Consider the following 20,966-nt stretch of genomic DNA (forward strand, 5'->3'; position numbering starts at 1 on the left):
TTGTTTAATTTACTAAAAAAAAAAATCGGTCGTTTAGTTAAAAATAGTTTATGCAAATTGAAACCAAAATTACTTAAATAATACCATAGTTTCGTAAATGTTAATAACAATTAGTAAGCAAAAAGAAAAATATAAAGAAATAAAATAGGCATAAACGTTTTAATTTCGTGACATTAAATTTGGTTAAAAAAAAAAAAATAATAATAATATAAAAATTATCAAATAATAATAAATTTATATTATTATTTTAATAAATAATATAAATTATATAGAATTATAATATATTATTATAATAAATTTCGTGACATTAAATTTGGTAAAAAAAAAATAAATAAATAAGCCAGTAAAACAAAAATTTTCAAATAATAATAATAATAATAATAAATTTCTTATTCAAATATAATTCAAAGAACGTTTCCTCGACCAATAGAATGAATTGCGAGCATAGCATAAATTCTTATTTCCAAGCGAACCAGCAGGCAACCAACCAAGCAACCAAGCAACCAAGCTCGATTGAGGAGAATGTAAAATAAAAAAAAAAAAAATAAAAAAAAAATAAAAAAGGGCACTTTCGCGCTGAGTCACATCCTAACCTCGAAATCCTTCTCCTTCTCTTCCTTCTTCTTCTCTTCCTTCTTTCCATGATGATAAAAAGAAAAAGAATATTTTGAAGTTTCGAATATGGTGGCCGATGATGATGGTGTTGGTATTTGAACATCGGGTTACCTGAAAACGTCACTTTGCTTTTTTCTTTTTCTACCTCTTTCTACTTTTTTTTTTTTCTTTTTTTATCATCGTTACCTTCGAAATTATCATTCGTGCTCGATAAAGACGTTCTCGTTCGAAATAATTTTTTGACCTTATTGGCTTATCCTTTCACGATACTATCGTTAACGGTTTTATGTAAATTATAAACTTACATTTTTTTTTTTTTTTTTTAACATGTATATATTAGTTTAACAAAGTGATAATTTTACAACAAATATTATGAAAGTTCAAATTTATCGTTTGTTCAAAAACTTTGATTTCATTTTCAAATAATGTGTCTATTTTTTTAGGTTATGTAAATAAAAAAATAAAAAAGGAATAGTAAAAGTATAAGATTTATGGATAAAATTTATAATTATTTTTAATTATATTAATATTACATTTAATATAAAATAAAAAATAAAATTCCTGAGCTCAGGGACAGGAGCAATGACGGAATTTGGTATTTGCGCCAATGAACTTTCGAGTTCCTAATGCTAACAAATAATAATAATAATAGTAATAATAAATTTAAATAAATAATAAAATATAAATTATTTAATTTAATATAAAAAATTATATTAAAATTATAAACAATATATAAATATATAAATAATATATTTAAAAATTAATATATTAAATGTAAATTAATTAAAAAATTAATATATTAAATAAATAATATATTTAAAAATATATAAATATTATATAAAATTATATAAAAAATTATATTATTTAACTATTAAAAAATATTGCATTAAAAAATACAATATATATATATATAATATAAAACAATACTTTAAACAGATACATAAAACAATAACTACATAATATTAATAACATATTCCATGTATCCCGAAAGGGAATCATTATTTTAAATAAAAAAATATTAATAACATATTCGCTAACTTTTAACGTTAATATAATTATAACAAAACAAAACAAAATATATTGTTGTTATGTTATTTTTGAATATGCGTATTGAATTAATAAAATTAAATAAAATTACAAATAAAATGAATAATATTTGATTGTCTCGGGGGGGGCTAATAAAAACAACAATAATAAGAAAAAGAAAATTGTAATAAAATATTATTCGTAATGGTATTCGCAGATGGATTCGCCGGAGCGTGAAATCTATCGTGATCCTGACGTTGTAAGGGCCGACGATAGGGTAGACGAAGTGGTACACACAGACACAGCTAGAAAGATGCTCTCAATCTTCCGGCAAATGGAAGAGAATGCGTGCAAAGAGGAATTGCCTGAGGGACCGAAACCTTTGAAACGTTTCACGCCACCACCAGAGGACAAGTTTGCGAAACAAACCGCCTCCGATTCTGAGGAAGAAGAAGAAGAGGAAGGTGAGGAATCCGAAGCTGACGAAAGTGCCGAAGAAAGAGATCCGAATTATGTCAGAGCCTCTGATAAGGTTAGTTTTACCTTTCTTTTATTATTATTTTACCTTTTATATATATATAATTTTTATTTAATTAAAAAATATAATTTATTTAATTATAAATAATATATATTCGATGTTTAACAAAGTTACCTACAGTCGGTAATATTAATATAAAATTATTTATAATATGAAATTGCAAATTTATCTTTTATTTATATATGTAATATTAAATATAAAATATATTGAATATATATACATATATAATTTTTATTTATTTAAAATATAATATATATATAATATATATTAAATTATTCTATGTGTATATATAAATATATTAAATAAATCCTATTTAATTTATATTTATACATATGCATATATATTCAATGTTTAATAAAGTTACCTACAGTCGGTAATATTGATACAAAATTTTAAGTTCAAATAAACACAATTTTATTAATGTTAATCTTTAAGGAAAAAAAAAAGAAAATAATTGTACTAAATAGATTTTATTTTGATTTGACAGGTAGAAGATGAATTTTTAAAACAAGCACAGAATGCCGCGCGCGCCAAAACATTGCGCGCGAAATTCGAACACTGGGAAGAGACGGATGGTAAACCGAGTAATCATAACATCGCCGAAATGGAAATTGCTCAAAGTACAGGTGATCAATCGAGCATAGAATCTGCTAGCAGTCTCAGAGCTCGTTTTGAATCACTCGGATCACAGACCAATGAGTCTCCACGTGCGCCAAAAATTAAAGTTAACCGATTTGTGGTGAGTACAATTTAAACAAAAAATATTATCTTCTTCATTTATTCTCCTTTGTTTTTTTTTATTTGTTATTAATCATTGAACAATATTATACAAAAATTATTTGACAACGAAAATTCAAATATTTGTATATTTTTTTTTTCATTTCAATTTTGTTTATAATTTTTATTTTTTTTTTTTTTTTTTTATTTAGTCATAATTATTGATCGTTGTCAATCATTTTTGTTTTTTCTTTTTTTTTTTTTTGAATTAAAATTTTTTTCATTATTATTATATCTTACATTTATTGATAAATAGAATTTATATTAGTATGAAAATAAATATTTAAAAAAAATGTTTTTTTTTATATGCATGGTGTGTTTCGAAGTTCGATGTTGTATCCGCTTAATTAATTTATCCACATATTCTCTCGTGTGTTTTTCCAAATGCACGTATTACCCGTTTTATTCCTTTAATCTAATAATCGTGTTTCTATTATACATAAATCTAAAAACTTCTATTTTTTATTTTGACGTAGCAATTTTATCATTTTTTTTGTTTTTTTTTTTTGTTTTAACGAAAGATTTTATTTTTGTGCAAATCTTTCATAATTTTTTGTAAATCCAACGAGAGTTAAACTTTGACTGTTTGGCCCGCAAAATTGATTTTATTTACAAACAACATATTATATTGACTTTTTTTTTTATAATAATGTGTAGACAAATTAGTATTTTTTTTTTGCACAAATAACTGTGAATGATGATAAATATTTACGATTTTTATTCTACAGCGAATGTTAATCACAAAAACAAACATAACCTAATTTGCGTATGTGTGTGCAATTATTTTTTGTGATATTTTTATTTATTATAAATTTGAAGAAAAAAAAGACAGAAAAAGAGAGAGAAAGATAGATAGATAATAATTATATATGAAAAAAATATATATATATTTGCATTATATTTTTATTTGAATAAATCAATAAAAATAAATTTTTATTAATTTATTAGAAATTAATTTAAAAAAATTAATTTAAAAAATAAATCAAATAAATTTATTTATTATTTAAATAAATTATTTCTCTCTCTATTTGTATTTTACCACCCCCTTTTTTTTTTAAGGTTAAGTCTTAATTTTGACAAAACAATATTATGCAATTATAAAATAACTAAAAGCAAAAATTAAAAAATTTTTTATACTCGTCAATTTGAGGATTTACTCGCCAGCTTTTTTATTTCTCACATCTTTAAATAATTTTTAATAATGTTTATTTTAATGATAATAATTAATATATTTGTTGATTTATGAGAAAAGATTAAACGGTGCGTAGATCCTCGAAAATATGATTTGTGCACGCTCATGTGAAATTCTTCTTGATTTTATTTAATTTGATTTTTTTTTTCCTTTTTTTTTGAATATGGGCTTTAATTAGAAAACGTAGACGTGTGAAATTAAACAAATGCATTTGATATATATATATATTTTTAACTCATATAGCAAGCTTTGCGTATTTCTTACTACTTTTTGTTCTATTTTTTCATATAATATATTTTTATTCGATTTTTTACAATAATTTGATTTTATTTTATTTCTCGTTTCTTTCTTAATACTGTCTTTCAATTCTAACGATTATTATGACATGTGTATTGCCTTTTATTTATATATTTATTTATTTAAAAATATATCATAAATATTTATAAATAATATTAAATATTTAGCAAGAGCATGATTTTGTATGATTTTGATTAGTTTCATGGCATTTATCGATCGAGATAGAATGAAATATATTTTTTCACAATTATTTATGTCAAATTATTAAATAAATTAAAACACTACAATATTTAAAAAATCAATTGACAAAATTTAAAAATGTATAATAAAAAAAATAAATTAATTAATTGATTTTAATTTCTTTGTCGATCGATGAACATCGTAAATAATTTTTAAATAATAATAAAAAAAAAAAAAGGGAATCATCATTGAAAAAGATGATAAGTGAAAAAATGTAACGACCAGCAGAAAGATTGTATCAGGAACGTAATTTTTTTTTTTTTGGAATGATGATGGAATGAAATTAACGTGATTGTGTAATCATCCCTTTTTTTCTTGACCAAAATCGCACACCTGCTGCTTATGCTGCGATTTACATATTACTTTACGGACACGCACGATTACGCAATAGAAAATTAAAATAAAATATATAATAATAATAATAATAATCCTTTGAGTTAGTATTAATTAGTCTCGGTTGAAACGTTATGTATATAAAAGATGTTGTATTATAAATTTTCGTTATTAAAATACATCTTTATATATATATAATTCTTCTGTGCGTGTGTATGTCACTGAACTCCTCCTAAACGGCTGGACCGATTTTAATGAAACTTTTTGTGTGTCTTCAGGTGGATTTGAAAATGGTTTAGATTTACAATTCGGTCCAATTTAAATTGTTTATTTAAATAATTTTTTATTTATAAATTGTTATACGAAAAGTTTATACATTGAAGTTAGTTGATATTTTTTGTTGATATTATACTTTTCGATATATTCGATATATTTCTCTTATTGTTTTACATTGGATCCGGCAGACTGCGCTACGATCGTGAGCCGCAGCAACGCGTGGCGGGGCACACCTAGTATATATATATATATAACGCGTCTAGTTCATATTTGATAGTTTTTGCCAAATGTAGACAACTCAAAGGGTTAATATTATTATTATTATTATTATTTTATTTTTTATATAAATAACAATTAATATTAATAACAATTACGCGTGATCGTACTCTTATTAATTCTTTTTTCTTGAATGGCCGTGCAGTAAAACGAGAAGTTACACACACGAAGCCCTGCGACACACCCAACCGTATGAAAAAAAAAAATGAATAAAAACAAACAAACAACGGAAGAAGATGATTTATGAAAGAAAAAAACAAAACGAAAATCAAATTATGAAGAAAAAAGAAATTAAAGAAAGAGAGAAAGAAAGAATACGAATGATAATCGTTGACGATCGTAAATTATTATTAAAAAAAAAATTTATTAACGCGCTTTTCCTACAACAATAAAAAAATTAAAATATTCAAGTCAAAGAAGAATGAAGAAAATTTCATATTTTTTTTTTTTTTCTATTAATTCTATCTTTTCTCTCTCTTTCTTTTTTTCTTTTTTTTTTGTTTCATCTAATTTTTGTTGATTTCATTTGATTTTTCTTCGTCTTACCAAACGTGTTGTTATATCTTTACTTACACATTAATACGAGTAATCAAATAATCTTAGCGTTTAAATAAATTGCGTACGAATGGGAAAAAATTAAAAAAAAAAAATATTAAGAAAAAAAAATCATAGGAAAGGAAAGAAAAGAAAATTCTGATAAATCGAAAATACGTCGTTGTAAAGAAACATCGAGATAAAAAAAAAAAAAAGAAAAAGACAATGAAGAAAGGAAATAAATTAAATAAAATAGGAGGATTTATAATTTTGGTTGCAATTTTGAGAAATGAAAATGAACGTTTAATAAAAATTTGTTGGTTGTCTTTTCAGTACGCATTAAAAAAACAAAAAATCGAAAAAAAACGCGTGAAAATTAATAATTAATTTAATAATTAAAAAAAACCAAAATTGTGACTATTATTATTATTTCCTATTTAATATCATTTAAATGATAATATATATATATTATTTTTTTAAATTGGATATTTTTAGGGTTCATTAAAAAATGTTTCTTTTTTTTTCCCCCATTCATTTGTGTCTTTTCAATTTTTAACGAAGTTAAATCGAAGGTGCATGGAAAACATATCGAACGCTCGACGTATAATTCCTGAATGTCAACGAAAAAAAAAAATTATAAAAAAAAAAACGAAAAAAAACTATCGTTCACGAAGCTTTCTCATCGAATTAATTTTTATTGTTTTTTTTTTTTTTTTTTTTTTTTTTTTTTTTTTTTTTTTTGAATCACTTTGTGTGTAAACCGATTACTTTATAATCGCACAAATCTCTTGTACATTATAATACGTCTTAAAACTACATCGTTATTATTATTATTATATATCTATACATATATATATATATATATAAATATTATTATTATTACTATTAATATTATATTAGAAATATTATTAATATTATTGTTATCGGACGAACATATGGGAGACCAGTGACCAATGTGAGGATTAGAAAGAAAAAAAATGAAATTTTAATCGAACATTTAACGAACACTCGTACAATAGTCCTTTCATTATTTTTTTTTTTAATTAATTTTTGCATTTTACTGTTATAAATATTTAATAATTATTTATTACAAAATTATTGTATAAGTTTTTCTTTAATTTTCAATTATAAATGGTCTCGTAAAATGCAATTTTTACAATTAAAAATTATTAATAACAACAAATTTTTAAAACAAGTGCCAAATATAGAAATTATTTATAATTAATGTAACAATTATAAAAAAAAAAAAACTGCCAGAAATTTTTTAATAGGAAAAAATGTTTTCTAAATCCTCCCATTTGTACACTCGATTCTCATTTACTTAGTCATCATTTTAACCTTTTCTTTTCTCCGAACTTGAACGAACAAAAAAAAAAGTGCCAATAAGTGCAAATTAAATAATTATGGAGAGTAGAGTTAAGGAGCATCATCTCTCTATATGAAAAAGTGTCCGTCAAAATGCATTCAATTAGGGTGGCGCCACATTAGCATCAGGATAAATTTTAAAGAAAGCGCCAAATATTATTAGAATTGGATTAAGAAATAAACAAGGAACACAAATTTCACAACACAACATTTTATCCATAACTTTTTTTGTTATTCACTGACTTTTTCATAAAATTAAATGATAAAAAATCAATAAACGTAATTATTCACAGTTCACGAAATAAAATCACTCCAGCTAGCACGTTTTCTCATAATAATTCTTTAAGGTTATATTTACTACATTATTTTGTACTACGCAAGTTGTTGAAATTGTCAATAATTAACTACTTTAGTCGCCAATAATATTCAATTTTTTAACTCGGCATACTTCAATTCGTTTACAATTTCTACATTTATGCTATACCCTTTGTCTACACCAGCGCCATTCTGGAAGATTTTCGAACTGTTACTTATAACATACAGCTGGACACTTTTTCACATTTTCTCCCATATTAGATGATACTCCTTACCTCTATCCTCCATATAAATAATTACGCCGTACAAAAGAAAAATCCAAATAATAATAATAATTATTATTATTATTATAACAACAATTTTCTTCCATAATAAAAAAAAAAAAACAAACACAAAAGTTTGACGTTTTCACAGCTACGTTAAAAATGAAAAGAAAGTAAATTAACGAGACGATAAAGATAGGGGGTGACAGGATTTAAAAGAGGTTAGAATTCGCGGGCTTTTTGAAATGCTTTAAAAAAAAACCAAAAAAATTCGATACGTTTTACATTTAAAAAAAGAAGGCTTTTTTCGTAGCGAAGAAGAGAAAAAAAATCGTAGCTTTGATATATATATATATACATGTCAAATAAATATAATTATACATATATATAATATAAATATATTATATATATATATATACTACATGCATAAGCATTGTCGTATTCGTGCCAGTCGATAAATATTCTCTCTCAAAACGTTATTTCGTCGTTTTTAAATATTATATTATATAAATAATAATAATAAACGAGCTTCCTTAATTCTTTGAATGGACTGATATAAAATGGCGTCTTGTCATTAAATCAATGAGAACATAAAAACGACGATTATAACGATAATTAAATACGACGTAAATGAACGCTTACGATTTAAAAAAGAAAAAAAACAAAAGAATGCATTCTTTTTTTCTTTTGTTTTTTTTATTGAATAATTTCGTAATACAAAATACGTTTAAAAAGTAATCTCTTTATATTAGTTAGAACATAACCTTAATTTAATTCTATGTCGGCCTATGAGAAATGTGTCCAATCAACGAATCAAGCATTTTAATTATGTAGAAAGAAGAAAATAAAAGAGAAAGAGAGAGAGAGAGAGAAATATATATATACACACACGCACATAATGATATAATATATATTATAATATATTAAATACTACGTAATCTGCTCGCTGTACTTTTTAACTCGTATATCGATTCGAGCGAAATAAAATAAAATAAAATGAAATAAAATAAAATAAAATAAAGAAAGGAAGGAAGAAAAAGTGAGAGGGACTGAGTTTTTTCTCGAAGAAAAGAATAAAAAGAAAAGCAAAAAAAAAAAGAAAGGAAGAAGAAAAATGGCAACCTTCTAACTTCGCGTCAAAATGCACTTTTTATATTTTTTATAGGTCACATAGTGCAAAGAAGTAATTTTCGAATGATATGATGAAGAAAAAAAAAATGATCGGAGAACGTTCGATTAATGGCGTCCAATCAACAAAACCACCAAAGTATAATAATAATAATAATAATAGCAATAATAATTCTTTACTATTTACAAAAAATGCAATCGGTTCTTTCTGAATTCAAATTTGGCGCCTTTTTCTTCGAACGTTCTCTACAAACAATTACATTTACTGTATAAGAAATATTAGTAAAATTAAGGAGCGTTCGATGTAACACATTATTAAAACAAATTACATTTACATTCATACAAACATACACACACAAATACACATACACACAAACACACGGAAGAAGATAAAAAAAGAAACAAAAGTGTGTGCGTGTAATAAAAGTAGAAAGAAAAAGAGAAAGAGAGAGAGAGAGAGAGAGTGGCAGGTGTTTACGCATAGTTTTTAGAAAAAGAAAATGGAAAAAATATCAAAAAAAAAAAAAAAAAAAAAAATGAAAGAAAAGAAGAAAAAGAAGAAAAAAGCACATTGCAGGTAAACGTATGTATGTATAATATATCTATATGAATAATTAATGAATTCATTGATATAAATTACAATTAAATTATTCCTTCGTGATCGTAGAAGATGGCGGACACATACATACACACACTCACATATTACACATATATATATATTATATATATATAATATATATTTATATTATATTCTTAACTTTGAAAAATATATAGCAAGTTGTATAAGTCGTTATTATGCTATCTGACAATGAATATCATCTTTTTGAGTTTATAGGTTATGTATTATATTCTATAATATACATTAAAAAAAACGAAAGAAAATTATTTAAGTGAAAATATTACTTTTCGATTTATTATCAACAATTTTGAAATAAAACCGTGCTTTTATTATTTTTTTTTTTTTTGACTGTATTTGTACTTGGTTTTTTTTTTTCTTGAAAGAAGAAATATAGGAATAATTTTGTAAAGTATTAGTAATTTTTGTTTATTTGTATAATTATTTTATAAGTTTTTTTTTTTTTTTTTTTTTTTTTTTTTTTGTTAATTCTACGGACACAATATTTTGTATATTGTAATAATATACAGTAAAGAAAAAGGTAATATACAGAATAGAATCGATATTATTTAGTAAAATATCCTTAAAAAAGTATTACGCATACAATATTGTGCAACTTATCATCAAAAAAAGGAAGAAATTTTCAGGACGACCTAATAAATTGTAAAGTTTATTAATTTTCAAATCAATAATATCGGTTTTATTATATATTTTTACTTATATACACACATCATGTGACACTTGTATAACACTACGATTGTTTTTATTCTTTTTAATTTATATTACGTCAAATTTGAAAAATAATAAGAAAACAGAAAGAAATTTATTAAAATCTCGATTGTTTTTTTAAGTTCGTTTAATACATCTTCGAAAATAATTGATTTGTGCTTTTTAATATTTATTCTTCTTTTTTTTCTTATATCATCATCATCATCATCATTATCATCATCATCATCATCGTCATCATTATTTTTCCCGATTAATATATTTTTTCGTGCAATAATTTTATAGAAATATACAAAAAATAGATTGAGAAAAATTTTTCTTTTCTGACTGTATCAAAAGTTTCTAAGTGATTTTAATTATTTAAAAAAAAAAATAAAAAATAAACAACAGGTACTTCGAAAAAAAAATATATAATGATCAATCATTTAAAATCACTTCAAAAAAAAAAAAAGAAAAGAAACTTTTGAAAAAAAAAAACATCTAGAATATTTGTTTTTTTCATTCGCCCTGTATATGTATAAAATAATACACACACACACATAATTATAACGTACATATTTACATAAGTGCGTTATTTAACAGGTGTCTATGTACGTAGGAAAAGAGTTTAATATATGAACGAAGATATAACACGATCGTATTTACGAAATATAATATAAACCAATAAGAAAAGAGAGAGAGAGAGAGAGAGAAAGAGAAAGAGTGTGTGCTTGTGTGTGTGTGTGTGCGTGAGAGAGAGAGAGAGAGAGAGAGAGAAAGAAATTTTGTTGATATCGATTGGTAGAGAATTGAATTGCGTTTGAACGACGATTATTATTTATTTATATTAAGACGTTGAACAGCGCCACGAAAATTCTTAGGGAAATTCCCGTCAGGCCACAGGCTTTACTTTGTATTGAAAAGTAGATGAACGTGTCAGTCACATGTGACGGACGCGGCCTAAACGGAAAGTTTCGTGTCAGTCACCGATGGCTGACGTGGCGCTTTTAACGTGTTAAGAATTTTTTTTTTTTTTTTTTTTTTTTATTTGATAATCGATAGTGATAATTTTTACATATGATGATGGAAGGATTTATTATAAATGCGTGTAATTTTTTCTCTCTTTTTTTTCCTCTGTTGTGTAATCGTTGTATATCGTAAAACAATTCGTAATATAATTTTTGAACAACGACGTGTAATATCTTTGTTCGTTTTTCACATGTAATAACATTTATTATTATACTAATAATATCACTATTGATAAATAAAAAGAGATATCCTATATATATATAAAAATTAAAAAAGAAAAAAAAGAACAAAAATCTTAAATTTAATTTTTTAGGGCCAATCCGTCAAAACTCTGAAAATTCTTTTATTTATTTTTTTTTTTTCCCCCCATTCAAATAAAAGATGTCTACTTGTAAACATGATAACGTATTTCCTTAATAATAATATAAAACTTTAAACATTTTTTTTTGTGGAAAATACAACGTCTCGAGACTCATCGAACGATGAAACAATTTTTTGTTGTTGTTTTCTTTTATTTTATTTTATTTTTTTTTCTTCATCCTTTTCTAAAAAGTTAGGTTATAGTTCGTTGAACATATTTCGTATCTTTTTTTTTAATCCTTTATGTTTCTTTTTTTCCTTTATATTTATTTTTCTCTACGATAATACGAAACCCATCCCATAAAACAAAAACAAATATTACCAAAAACAATGATGATGATGACGACGACGACGACGATGACGACAACAACACAACAACAACAATGATAGGAAATTCAAGCAAGTTGCACAGATGTATGTGAAAGTTGCGAGAAGAAGGTATATCCACTTGAGAAGGTTGAAACAAATAACAAAATTTTTCACAAACAGTGCTTCCGGTGTCTTCAATGCAATTGCGTTTTAAGGTATTTATTTTAATAATTATTATATACATATATACTAACATAAATACATTTTAAATCCTTACAAACACATATCTATATATATAATGTTTATTTTAAAAATATATTACGTAATGTTATATAAATATTTATTTATTTAATAACTAGCTTCCAAATTAATATTTAAATTTTAATAATAAATATATATATTTATTATTGTTAACATTATTTTATTATAATATATTTATATATGTATACTTAACTTATTAATTTATTTAAATTATTTCTTTATACAGGATGGACACGTTTACGTTAAACAATGGTAAACTATACTGCATCCCACACTTCAAACAACTTTTCATAACGCGAGGCAATTACGATGAAGGTTTTGGCGTAGATCCACACAAGAACAAATGGGCGACGAGCAGTTCGAATCAAGCTAACGTATCACCACCAATCGCAGTATCCAACGGTGATCTCTGATTGGTCATTGATTCTCCCTCCACCTAATTGGATCCCCCTCTCCTTCTTCTCATCCAATAATCCTCGCGTATCGCGGTTAAACACATATATATATATATATTCGAATATTTTGTAAATCCTACTTTGTTTTTCTTTTTCTTTTTCTTTTCTATTCTTGAGAAAGATTAACGAATGATCGATGGTGTCATTTTAAATGTTAAATCGTCAAATAACTGGATCCTTCATAACACAGGACAGTTACATTTTATACAATTGAACAAAAATAAAATGATAGATGCAATTTGATTAATAAAACAGTATTTATATTTATAACTTTAGTAAAGTCAAATAAAGAAAATGAATAATATTAAATGCCGGTCATTAAACATTTGAAAATCGATCCATTTTTTGATTGATTGATTGATTGATTATGGTAACTCTTTTAATGTTTTTCAAACTTTCCGTAAATACTTGTAACATGGTAACTCTAATATGAGGGGGAAGGGACACGAATGTATTCTATCGTCCAATATAATACATGGTTTGTTTATAACTATTTTTATTAGGAATAACGATAAATCTAACGCGACTTTTTATTGCAAATAAACCTTCTTTTTGGTAACGCTTAATTATTATAAATATAAGCGAGCCAATAACATATTTATTATTCTCTTCGCTACAAATTCGTGCGCATATTTTTTATTATTATTATTATTAATATTATTATTATTATTTAGACTATTATGTAGATGATTATTATTATTATTATTATTTTTATGTTTATTATTATTATTATTATTATTATTATTATTATTATTATTATTATTATTACTTAAATTAATATAATTATTATTATTATTTTTTAATTATTATTATTATTATTATTATTATACATAAATTATCATCTTATATGTTTTTATCATCGTGTATTACATCGAGCGATCGATGTTCCTGAAAAATGATGTATTTTTTAAAGAAGAAGAAAAAAAAAGAAAGAAGAAGAAATTATTATTGAATTGTGATTTTATATGTCCTTGAACAAAAAATACGTACAATTCTTATTATATCTAGAATGATATTTGTGCGTTGAAATTTTGATTTTATATATATGGTCGTATTTTTTTTCGTTCACATTATATTTCAAAATTATTTAATTTATAGGTTAATGTTAGACACACACACTCTTTAGAAAGATTTGAAAAAGAAATTCTTAAGGAAAAAAAAATATATATATATAAGAAAATCCAATATTTTTGCAAATGATAATTTATTCCAACTATATACATGTATATATATATATATATATATATAGTTAAAATAAATTACATTGTATATGTATATATATGTATTTGAATTTTTTAATTTAAATATTTGGCCATATTTCTGTCTTGAACAAATTTTCTTGTGAAAAATTAATTTTATTTTTTACTTCTATATCATTCTTGATATTATTTTACTAATGTACGTTGTATAATACAATATCTACAATGTGTTTTAATTTTTTCGTTTCAAAAAATCCTCCATCTTTGTTGTAAATCTTGATATTTATAATGTTAATATTTATTAACTTAGAACTCTATAAAAAAAGAATTAATATTCTTTTAAAAAAAAACAACACCCGGTAGATTAGTGTGGTGGTCTTCGTTTTATTTGTTGTAATCAATAAGAAAAATAAATTAATAATAATTACCCATGTGATATCGGCGGATTCTTCTCGACATCTTTACTTTGTAGTTAAAAAAACTCACTGCAGGTGGCATTATCAAACACCTAATATGGCTGCGAGGAAGAAGGTAAAAAAGATTTATCAGAATTTCAATTAAAAATTGTTTCTATTGCATGTTAACCAAATCATATCAATTATTTAAATAAAACTTTTTGAGTTAATTCAATTGAATTTATTGTAATAATTATATTACTCTTAGATTTTCTCAGAGAACGTTGATCTTCGTATTTTTTAAATGTAGTTAACCTAATTTCATACAGATAACGCTATTGTTGCCAAGAGGTCTCACAAAGTGTGTCTTACGATTATTATATGTAGTTAATGAAAAATTGTGCATATAAATAAATTGATAAGAAAAAAAAAATATAACAAATTTCTTTCAATTGAATTATTTCAAAAGTGTACGTGTATAATCAGTCGAGAATTTTAAATTTGTTTCATTTATTAATATAATATTTATCTTTGGATAAATTATACGTGATATTTTACATTTAGATCAAAGTTGAAGTATCGTAAAATACTCTGTGGTAAGTGAAAATTAAAGATAAGTGGATAAAGATGAAAAAACAAGTGTAAAAATAAATGTATATATTTAATTATCAAAAGTAGGTGACATTTGTTGCCACACCCTGTATATAATATATATTAATATATGTAATGTACATATAATTAAAGTGTCTCTGGGCTGTAGAAGGATTTGATTATGATTAATACAGGGTGTTGCAAAAAATATTACCATAAAGTGAATATATTGACTGTATCACCCTGTATTACAGTCACACCTAGATGTCAACTTAATTACATGTACATATATATATGTTTAATTATCTTACTTAAAAATGTGTTGCAATTTACTTATTAAACCTTGAACATTTACCATATTCAGAAAATACCACAATGACCGTTTGTTTCTACGAATCGTGACTAACAATAAAATTATTTTATTAATTAAATTAAATTATTGTTATAATTATGATCTAAACTTTACCATAAGAAAAATGTTAAGTATATTGAAATTGTATAAAGTACAAGACAAAAAAAATATAATTCAATATAATTGAAATGAGATATAATAGAAAAATAGATAAATAGGTCATATACACGGGGTACCAAATAATCTTAGTCCGGGACTGCCGGTATGGCATACTTTTCAAACCAGTTGTTCAGTTACCAATGAAATGCTAGTGGTGTAACCGCGGAACGCGCTTTGTTTCAAACAACAAATGAAAGTCTAGATTCGAGAGACCTGTATCGATGATTCTTCAAACTTTAAAAATCATCGTGTGGTTTATTTCATTAATTTACTGTTAATTGTCGTAGCTAATTTCACGTGGATATTAATCCCACTCCTATCACCGACAGTTTTTGTTTAAGGGGTCATTCTAATGATTGATTTAACAAAAGTACATTTTTGTACAAATCTATGATATATTTTGAAAATGTTATACAGAAATGTTGACAGGTACTTTTGATTATTTTATTTATATTTCAAAAGTTAAAATTTGTGACCCACTTTCGCCATCTTTCAAAGACTTAGATTATTTTTAAAATAATAACGGATTTTTTTCCTAACCTTTCAAAACTAATTTGGTTTATTTTTAATTATTATATTATAGTTTCAAAAAAAAAAAGAAAAAAAACACTTTATTTCAAAAGTAAGGAATATTTTTATGATTTTATATTACAGATGATGGAAATAATGTTAGAAATTTGCGTGGATACAATCGAATCAGCGAAAAATGCCGTGATTGGTGGCGCCACCAGATTGGAAATTTGTTCGGCGTTATCGGAAGGTGGTTTAACGCCAACACCAGGTTTGATAAAACGTATCCGTGAAATATCACCTGTACCAATTTACGCGATGATACGTGTTAGAGGTGGAAATTTTGTTTATAGTCGAGAAGAAATGGATATTATGTTGGATGATTTAAAAATTTTGAAAGAATTGAATGTCGACGGTTTTGTTTTTGGTGCATTAACGAATGATCGACATATCAATATATCAAATTGCAAAGAAATCATAGATGCTGCATATCCGCTTCCGGTAACCTTTCATCGTGCTTTCGATGTATCACTGGAAGAACCTAAGATAGCCATTGATATTTTAACAAATTTAGGTTTTAAAAGGATATTATCATCAGGACGAAAAGAAACGGCTGACAAAGGATGCGAACTTTTGTCTAAAATGTGTAAATTAGCTGATAAGAAAATTTCTATAATGCCTGGTTGCGGTATTACTCCGAATAATTTGATGAAAATCAAATTGGAAACTGGTGCAGTAGAATTTCACGCTTCGGCTAGATGTAAGAAACAATTAGGTTCGAATTTTGATCGACAAATTAATTCAATCAAGATGGGTGATGTGTCTGAGGATGATTTGATTATGGTTACCAATAGTGATACGGTCAAACAAATGGTTAACATATTGCTTAACGATATCTCACATACGTGATTACTTTTAAAAAAATGATATACATGAAAGTCAGGGTATATGTGTATATTCAAAATGGCGCTAACTGCATAGTTTTTTAAACGTAGAATATACATTCCAAATCTGACCGAATTATCGAACAAAATTCAAATCGGACAAATACAAATAGCATTAAATGTGATATAAATATTGAATTAAATAATAATAATATTATTTTTTGTAATATTTAAACGTATATTTACGTTTATACGAATAAAATTCAAATGTACAATCAAACAAACGATTTAATTTTAATACATTTGTTTGTTTTTTTTTTAAAGAATAATAAACTTATATAACTCATATCATTTCTTATAAGCATACGACTACAACAATTTGCAAAGTGACGCAATAATAAATAATAGTAATTCGTAATAACGATCATTATGTTACTATTATAATTCGAAATATCGTAATTTGTGCGACATTAACGAGACATTATTGGAAGGATTTTATTTTTTTTTTCAAATTTCTTGGTGGTCAAATTCAATTTAATTAATTTTACAGGTAAAAATATAATTGAAGATATGTGATTGTGATTTTTTTTTTTTTTTTTAATTTATCAAAGAAATATATAACATAATTGAATCAATTAATTTTTGATGAAAAATAAACTAAACTTAAATTTATTTAAACAATTTTCATGTAATATTTAACATGAAAACATAGAAAAATGACAAAGTTGATAACCACTGATCTATATAATATATTCTATTTCATAGGATTTTTTTATATACCTATATAATTATGTAAAAATAAAAATAAAGTATACTTATTACTGGAATTAAATAGTAAATTAGAAAAAAAAAAAAAAGAAAAAATTCATGTTAAAAACATGTGTCACACTATGTTAAGTGAACTATGTACTAGTCGTATAATCTTTGCTTATGTTTATAGCTTTCACCGTGCACATATTGCATACTTACGACATCAATGTCAATCAGAAAGGCCAGTCACACAAATTACGTAACATAAGTATTTTGTACTTATTTCATAAAGATTGAAAATTATTTTATTACTTTTAATATAAATTTACGCATTTCCTCAATCATTCGTAACACCATTTTTGTTTCACAATGCTCTATCAAAATTTTTCTATCGAAATATTATATATTACGAATTATTATGAAATTAATTTCATTTTGTTACTTTTTTTTTTTTTTTTTTAATTATCATTTAATTTTTTTGATTATTTTCTTTTTCAAATTCATCGTATTTTATATTTTTTATTTTATCGTATTAGAAACTTTGAACATAACCTGTACATATAACAAGAGATCAAATCGCGAAAAATATTTCGTTACAATATATTCATGGTGTGTATATATATATATATATATTTATTATATTAAATTTATAATTATATTATATAATTATAAATTTTATTAATATTTATTAAATATATTAAATAAATAAATAATAAATAAATATAAATAAAAATATAATAAATATATATAAAATAATAATTAATAACATAACATAATATAGATATAATAATTTTATAAAAATAAAATATAAATAATAAATAAATAAATATATATATGTATAGTTGACGATTTGTTTGTCTATAAATATTTTTATCACTTTCTACGGAACATTGACATAAGATTGTCATGAATTATACAACAATAATGCAACAAATACGGAAGTAGGCAAAGACCAATCAGAGAAACATGAAGTTTCGTATTACGAAGTTATAAAAACAGACGATTCACTTTTCTTTTTACGATGTAGTACTTTTTTTTTTTGTTTTCTAATTTTCCTTTTACAACCCCTTTCTCTTCCAACCCTCTCCTCATTCACTTCAATCTCACTTATGTATTTTCGTATGATCAATTGATCGTATTAAGAATTAATTCACGATGTATTTAATATCATGATGTAAAAATAACATTTTGAATGTTAAATGTCTCCTTTTGTACAATTAGTATTCTACGATGACAAATACATACTACTGAATAATAATAATAATAATAATAATAATAATAATAATAATAATAATAATATAATAATTCAATGAACGTATAAAATTAAAAATGAACAATTTATGTCGATGAATATTATTCTAAATTGCAATATTTTTTGTTTTGTTTTGTTTTTTCTTTTCTAATTTTGTATTCATTATACTCGGTGAATCGATAATACTTGTTTATTTTCTACCACACACCTTACTAATATTTTTTTGACGGGATTAAGGTAAGGCTAGGAGGAAGAAAAGTAAATGCTTTTTCATTGTAAAAATGTATCATCTTGTATAAAAAATTTTTTTTGTTATATCAAATGATTATTGTTTCAAAGATATGAAAAAAAGAAAAAAGAAAAAAAAAGAATTGTCAACTCGTTCATACAGAAACGTTCTTGGTCATCTAAATGTGACATTAAACGATAACATTCGATAATTTTTACCACCCGTAAACCAAATCAGCCGACTTTATACGCGACGTATAAATACATATGTTAAAACTTAAAAGGATCGTACGTATTTATGGTATTCAAGATACGTGAAACGAATCAACAACGTAATTTATTCGAAACAACGGAGAATAGTGATATGAACGATGATGATGATTGAGGAAGTATATTTTCTTGATCACCTTTGATGAATTATAATTAAGAGTACTGAGTCGACAAAAAAAAGAAAAAAAAAAATAATTCAATTCAGCCAAAGAAAATAAGCGTATTCAATATGGAGTATTTCATTTTGTTATGACAATATTGAAATTAGATTGTAATATGTTTCTAGATAATGCTGTATAAAAGTTAAAATATTTTTAAATTATATGAAACAAAAAAACATGTTAGAACAATTTAAGAAATAACGGATTGATAAATATTTTATAAATTAATTTCATTATAAATTGTTTTACAAAATTCATTATAATATAATATAAAATAATATAAATCTTATAAATATAATATATATTGTAAGTATTATAAAAATAATATAAAAACTATTATATCAATATTATTTTTGAATATTATATGAATATTATTTTTGAATATTATTATTATATATATAGTCATTGATTGTTTTTCAATGATAATATATCTGATGAATTTGTAATTGTAATTTCATAATTTTTAAAAAGCAATACATACTCATGGTTAGTATGGTTTTTCATAGTTTACTTTTATTACTCATGGACATTTTAATATTATCTTATTGTTCTCTAAGTATACTTACTCCACCCATAAAAGTGAAGGTATGAATGTTTATCAACTGTCTCATAAATTAATTCATTTAATTATAATTAAGTTCCACTGAAAAAAATTTCAATCATTCAAAAAAAATGAAATTTTTTATTTTATACACACAATATTTGTTTCCGCTTTTATTTTTTGTTTTTAAATTTAAACGAGATATAGGTATATTATTTATTATAAATAATAAAAGATAAATTATTGTAAATTTGTATTAATAATAAATAATTCTTATTTATTTAGAAATTAATAAGAGAGATGATCTTTTCTTCTTGCTTAACTGATAATGAACACTTTCTAACCTGATTATAATAATTTTCTACATTCAACGAAGTTTCACTAAACGATTAGAAAATTTTTTAATACACTATATATACATCACTAATTCATATAACATATAAATAATCAGTTGTATAGTTGTTAAAAAAAAAAAAAAAAAAAAACAATAACAATAATTTAATAATTTTAAGTAGAAATAATATTAAAAAATGACACAAATATTTGATTGACACATCCAAGCAAAAAAAATCAAGCTAATATGTTCATAATCACATAATCACATCATCACTTATATAAATAAATTAATACAATAAAAATGACACGGTTAGTAAAATGATTGATTAACTGACCAATTAAAAAAAAAGAAAAAAAATGGGGTATTCGATAAGTGTAAAAAAAAAAAAAAAAAAAGAATCGTGTGTTTAGAAGTAACTTGAAACTCT

At 23.8% G+C, this 20,966-nt stretch overlaps 2 protein-coding genes across 4 annotated transcripts in view; both read left to right on the forward strand.

The window, feature by feature from the left end:
- Nucleotides 1-13,219, forward strand: part of LOC107068217 (uncharacterized) — a 91,531-nt gene extending 78,312 nt beyond the window's left edge. The window contains 4 exon segments of the mRNA XM_089170472.1: nucleotides 1,859-2,173; nucleotides 2,667-2,918; nucleotides 12,276-12,409; nucleotides 12,682-13,219. Coding sequence (XP_089026598.1) covers nucleotides 1,859-2,173; nucleotides 2,667-2,918; nucleotides 12,276-12,409; nucleotides 12,682-12,868 — 888 coding nt within the window. The 3' untranslated portion in view covers nucleotides 12,869-13,219.
- A 1,653-nt stretch (nucleotides 13,220-14,872) lies between these two features.
- LOC107068187 (copper homeostasis protein cutC homolog) lies at nucleotides 14,873-18,331 on the forward strand. Of its 3 annotated transcripts, XM_089170474.1 has the most exons (3): nucleotides 15,549-16,035; nucleotides 16,261-16,387; nucleotides 16,470-18,331. In XM_089170474.1, exons 1-3 carry the CDS (start codon nucleotides 16,026-16,028, stop codon nucleotides 17,023-17,025), a joined length of 693 nt encoding a protein of 230 aa, XP_089026600.1. In that variant the 5' UTR covers nucleotides 15,549-16,025; the 3' UTR covers nucleotides 17,026-18,331. The 3 variants fall into 3 exon arrangements, with proteins under 3 accessions (XP_015179818.2, XP_089026600.1, XP_015179820.2); XM_015324332.2 differs by lacking the exon at nucleotides 15,549-16,035 and adding an exon at nucleotides 14,873-15,100 and having other exon boundaries at nucleotides 16,261-18,329; XM_015324334.2 differs by having other exon boundaries at nucleotides 16,261-18,330.
- Nucleotides 18,332-20,966: the final 2,635 nt, after the last annotated feature.

Source organism: Polistes dominula, unplaced genomic scaffold (genome assembly GCF_049000335.1).
Source record: "Polistes dominula isolate Pdom_NZ unplaced genomic scaffold, Pdom_raw_medaka contig_15, whole genome shotgun sequence".
NCBI classification, from domain to species: domain Eukaryota; kingdom Metazoa; phylum Arthropoda; class Insecta; order Hymenoptera; family Vespidae; genus Polistes; species Polistes dominula.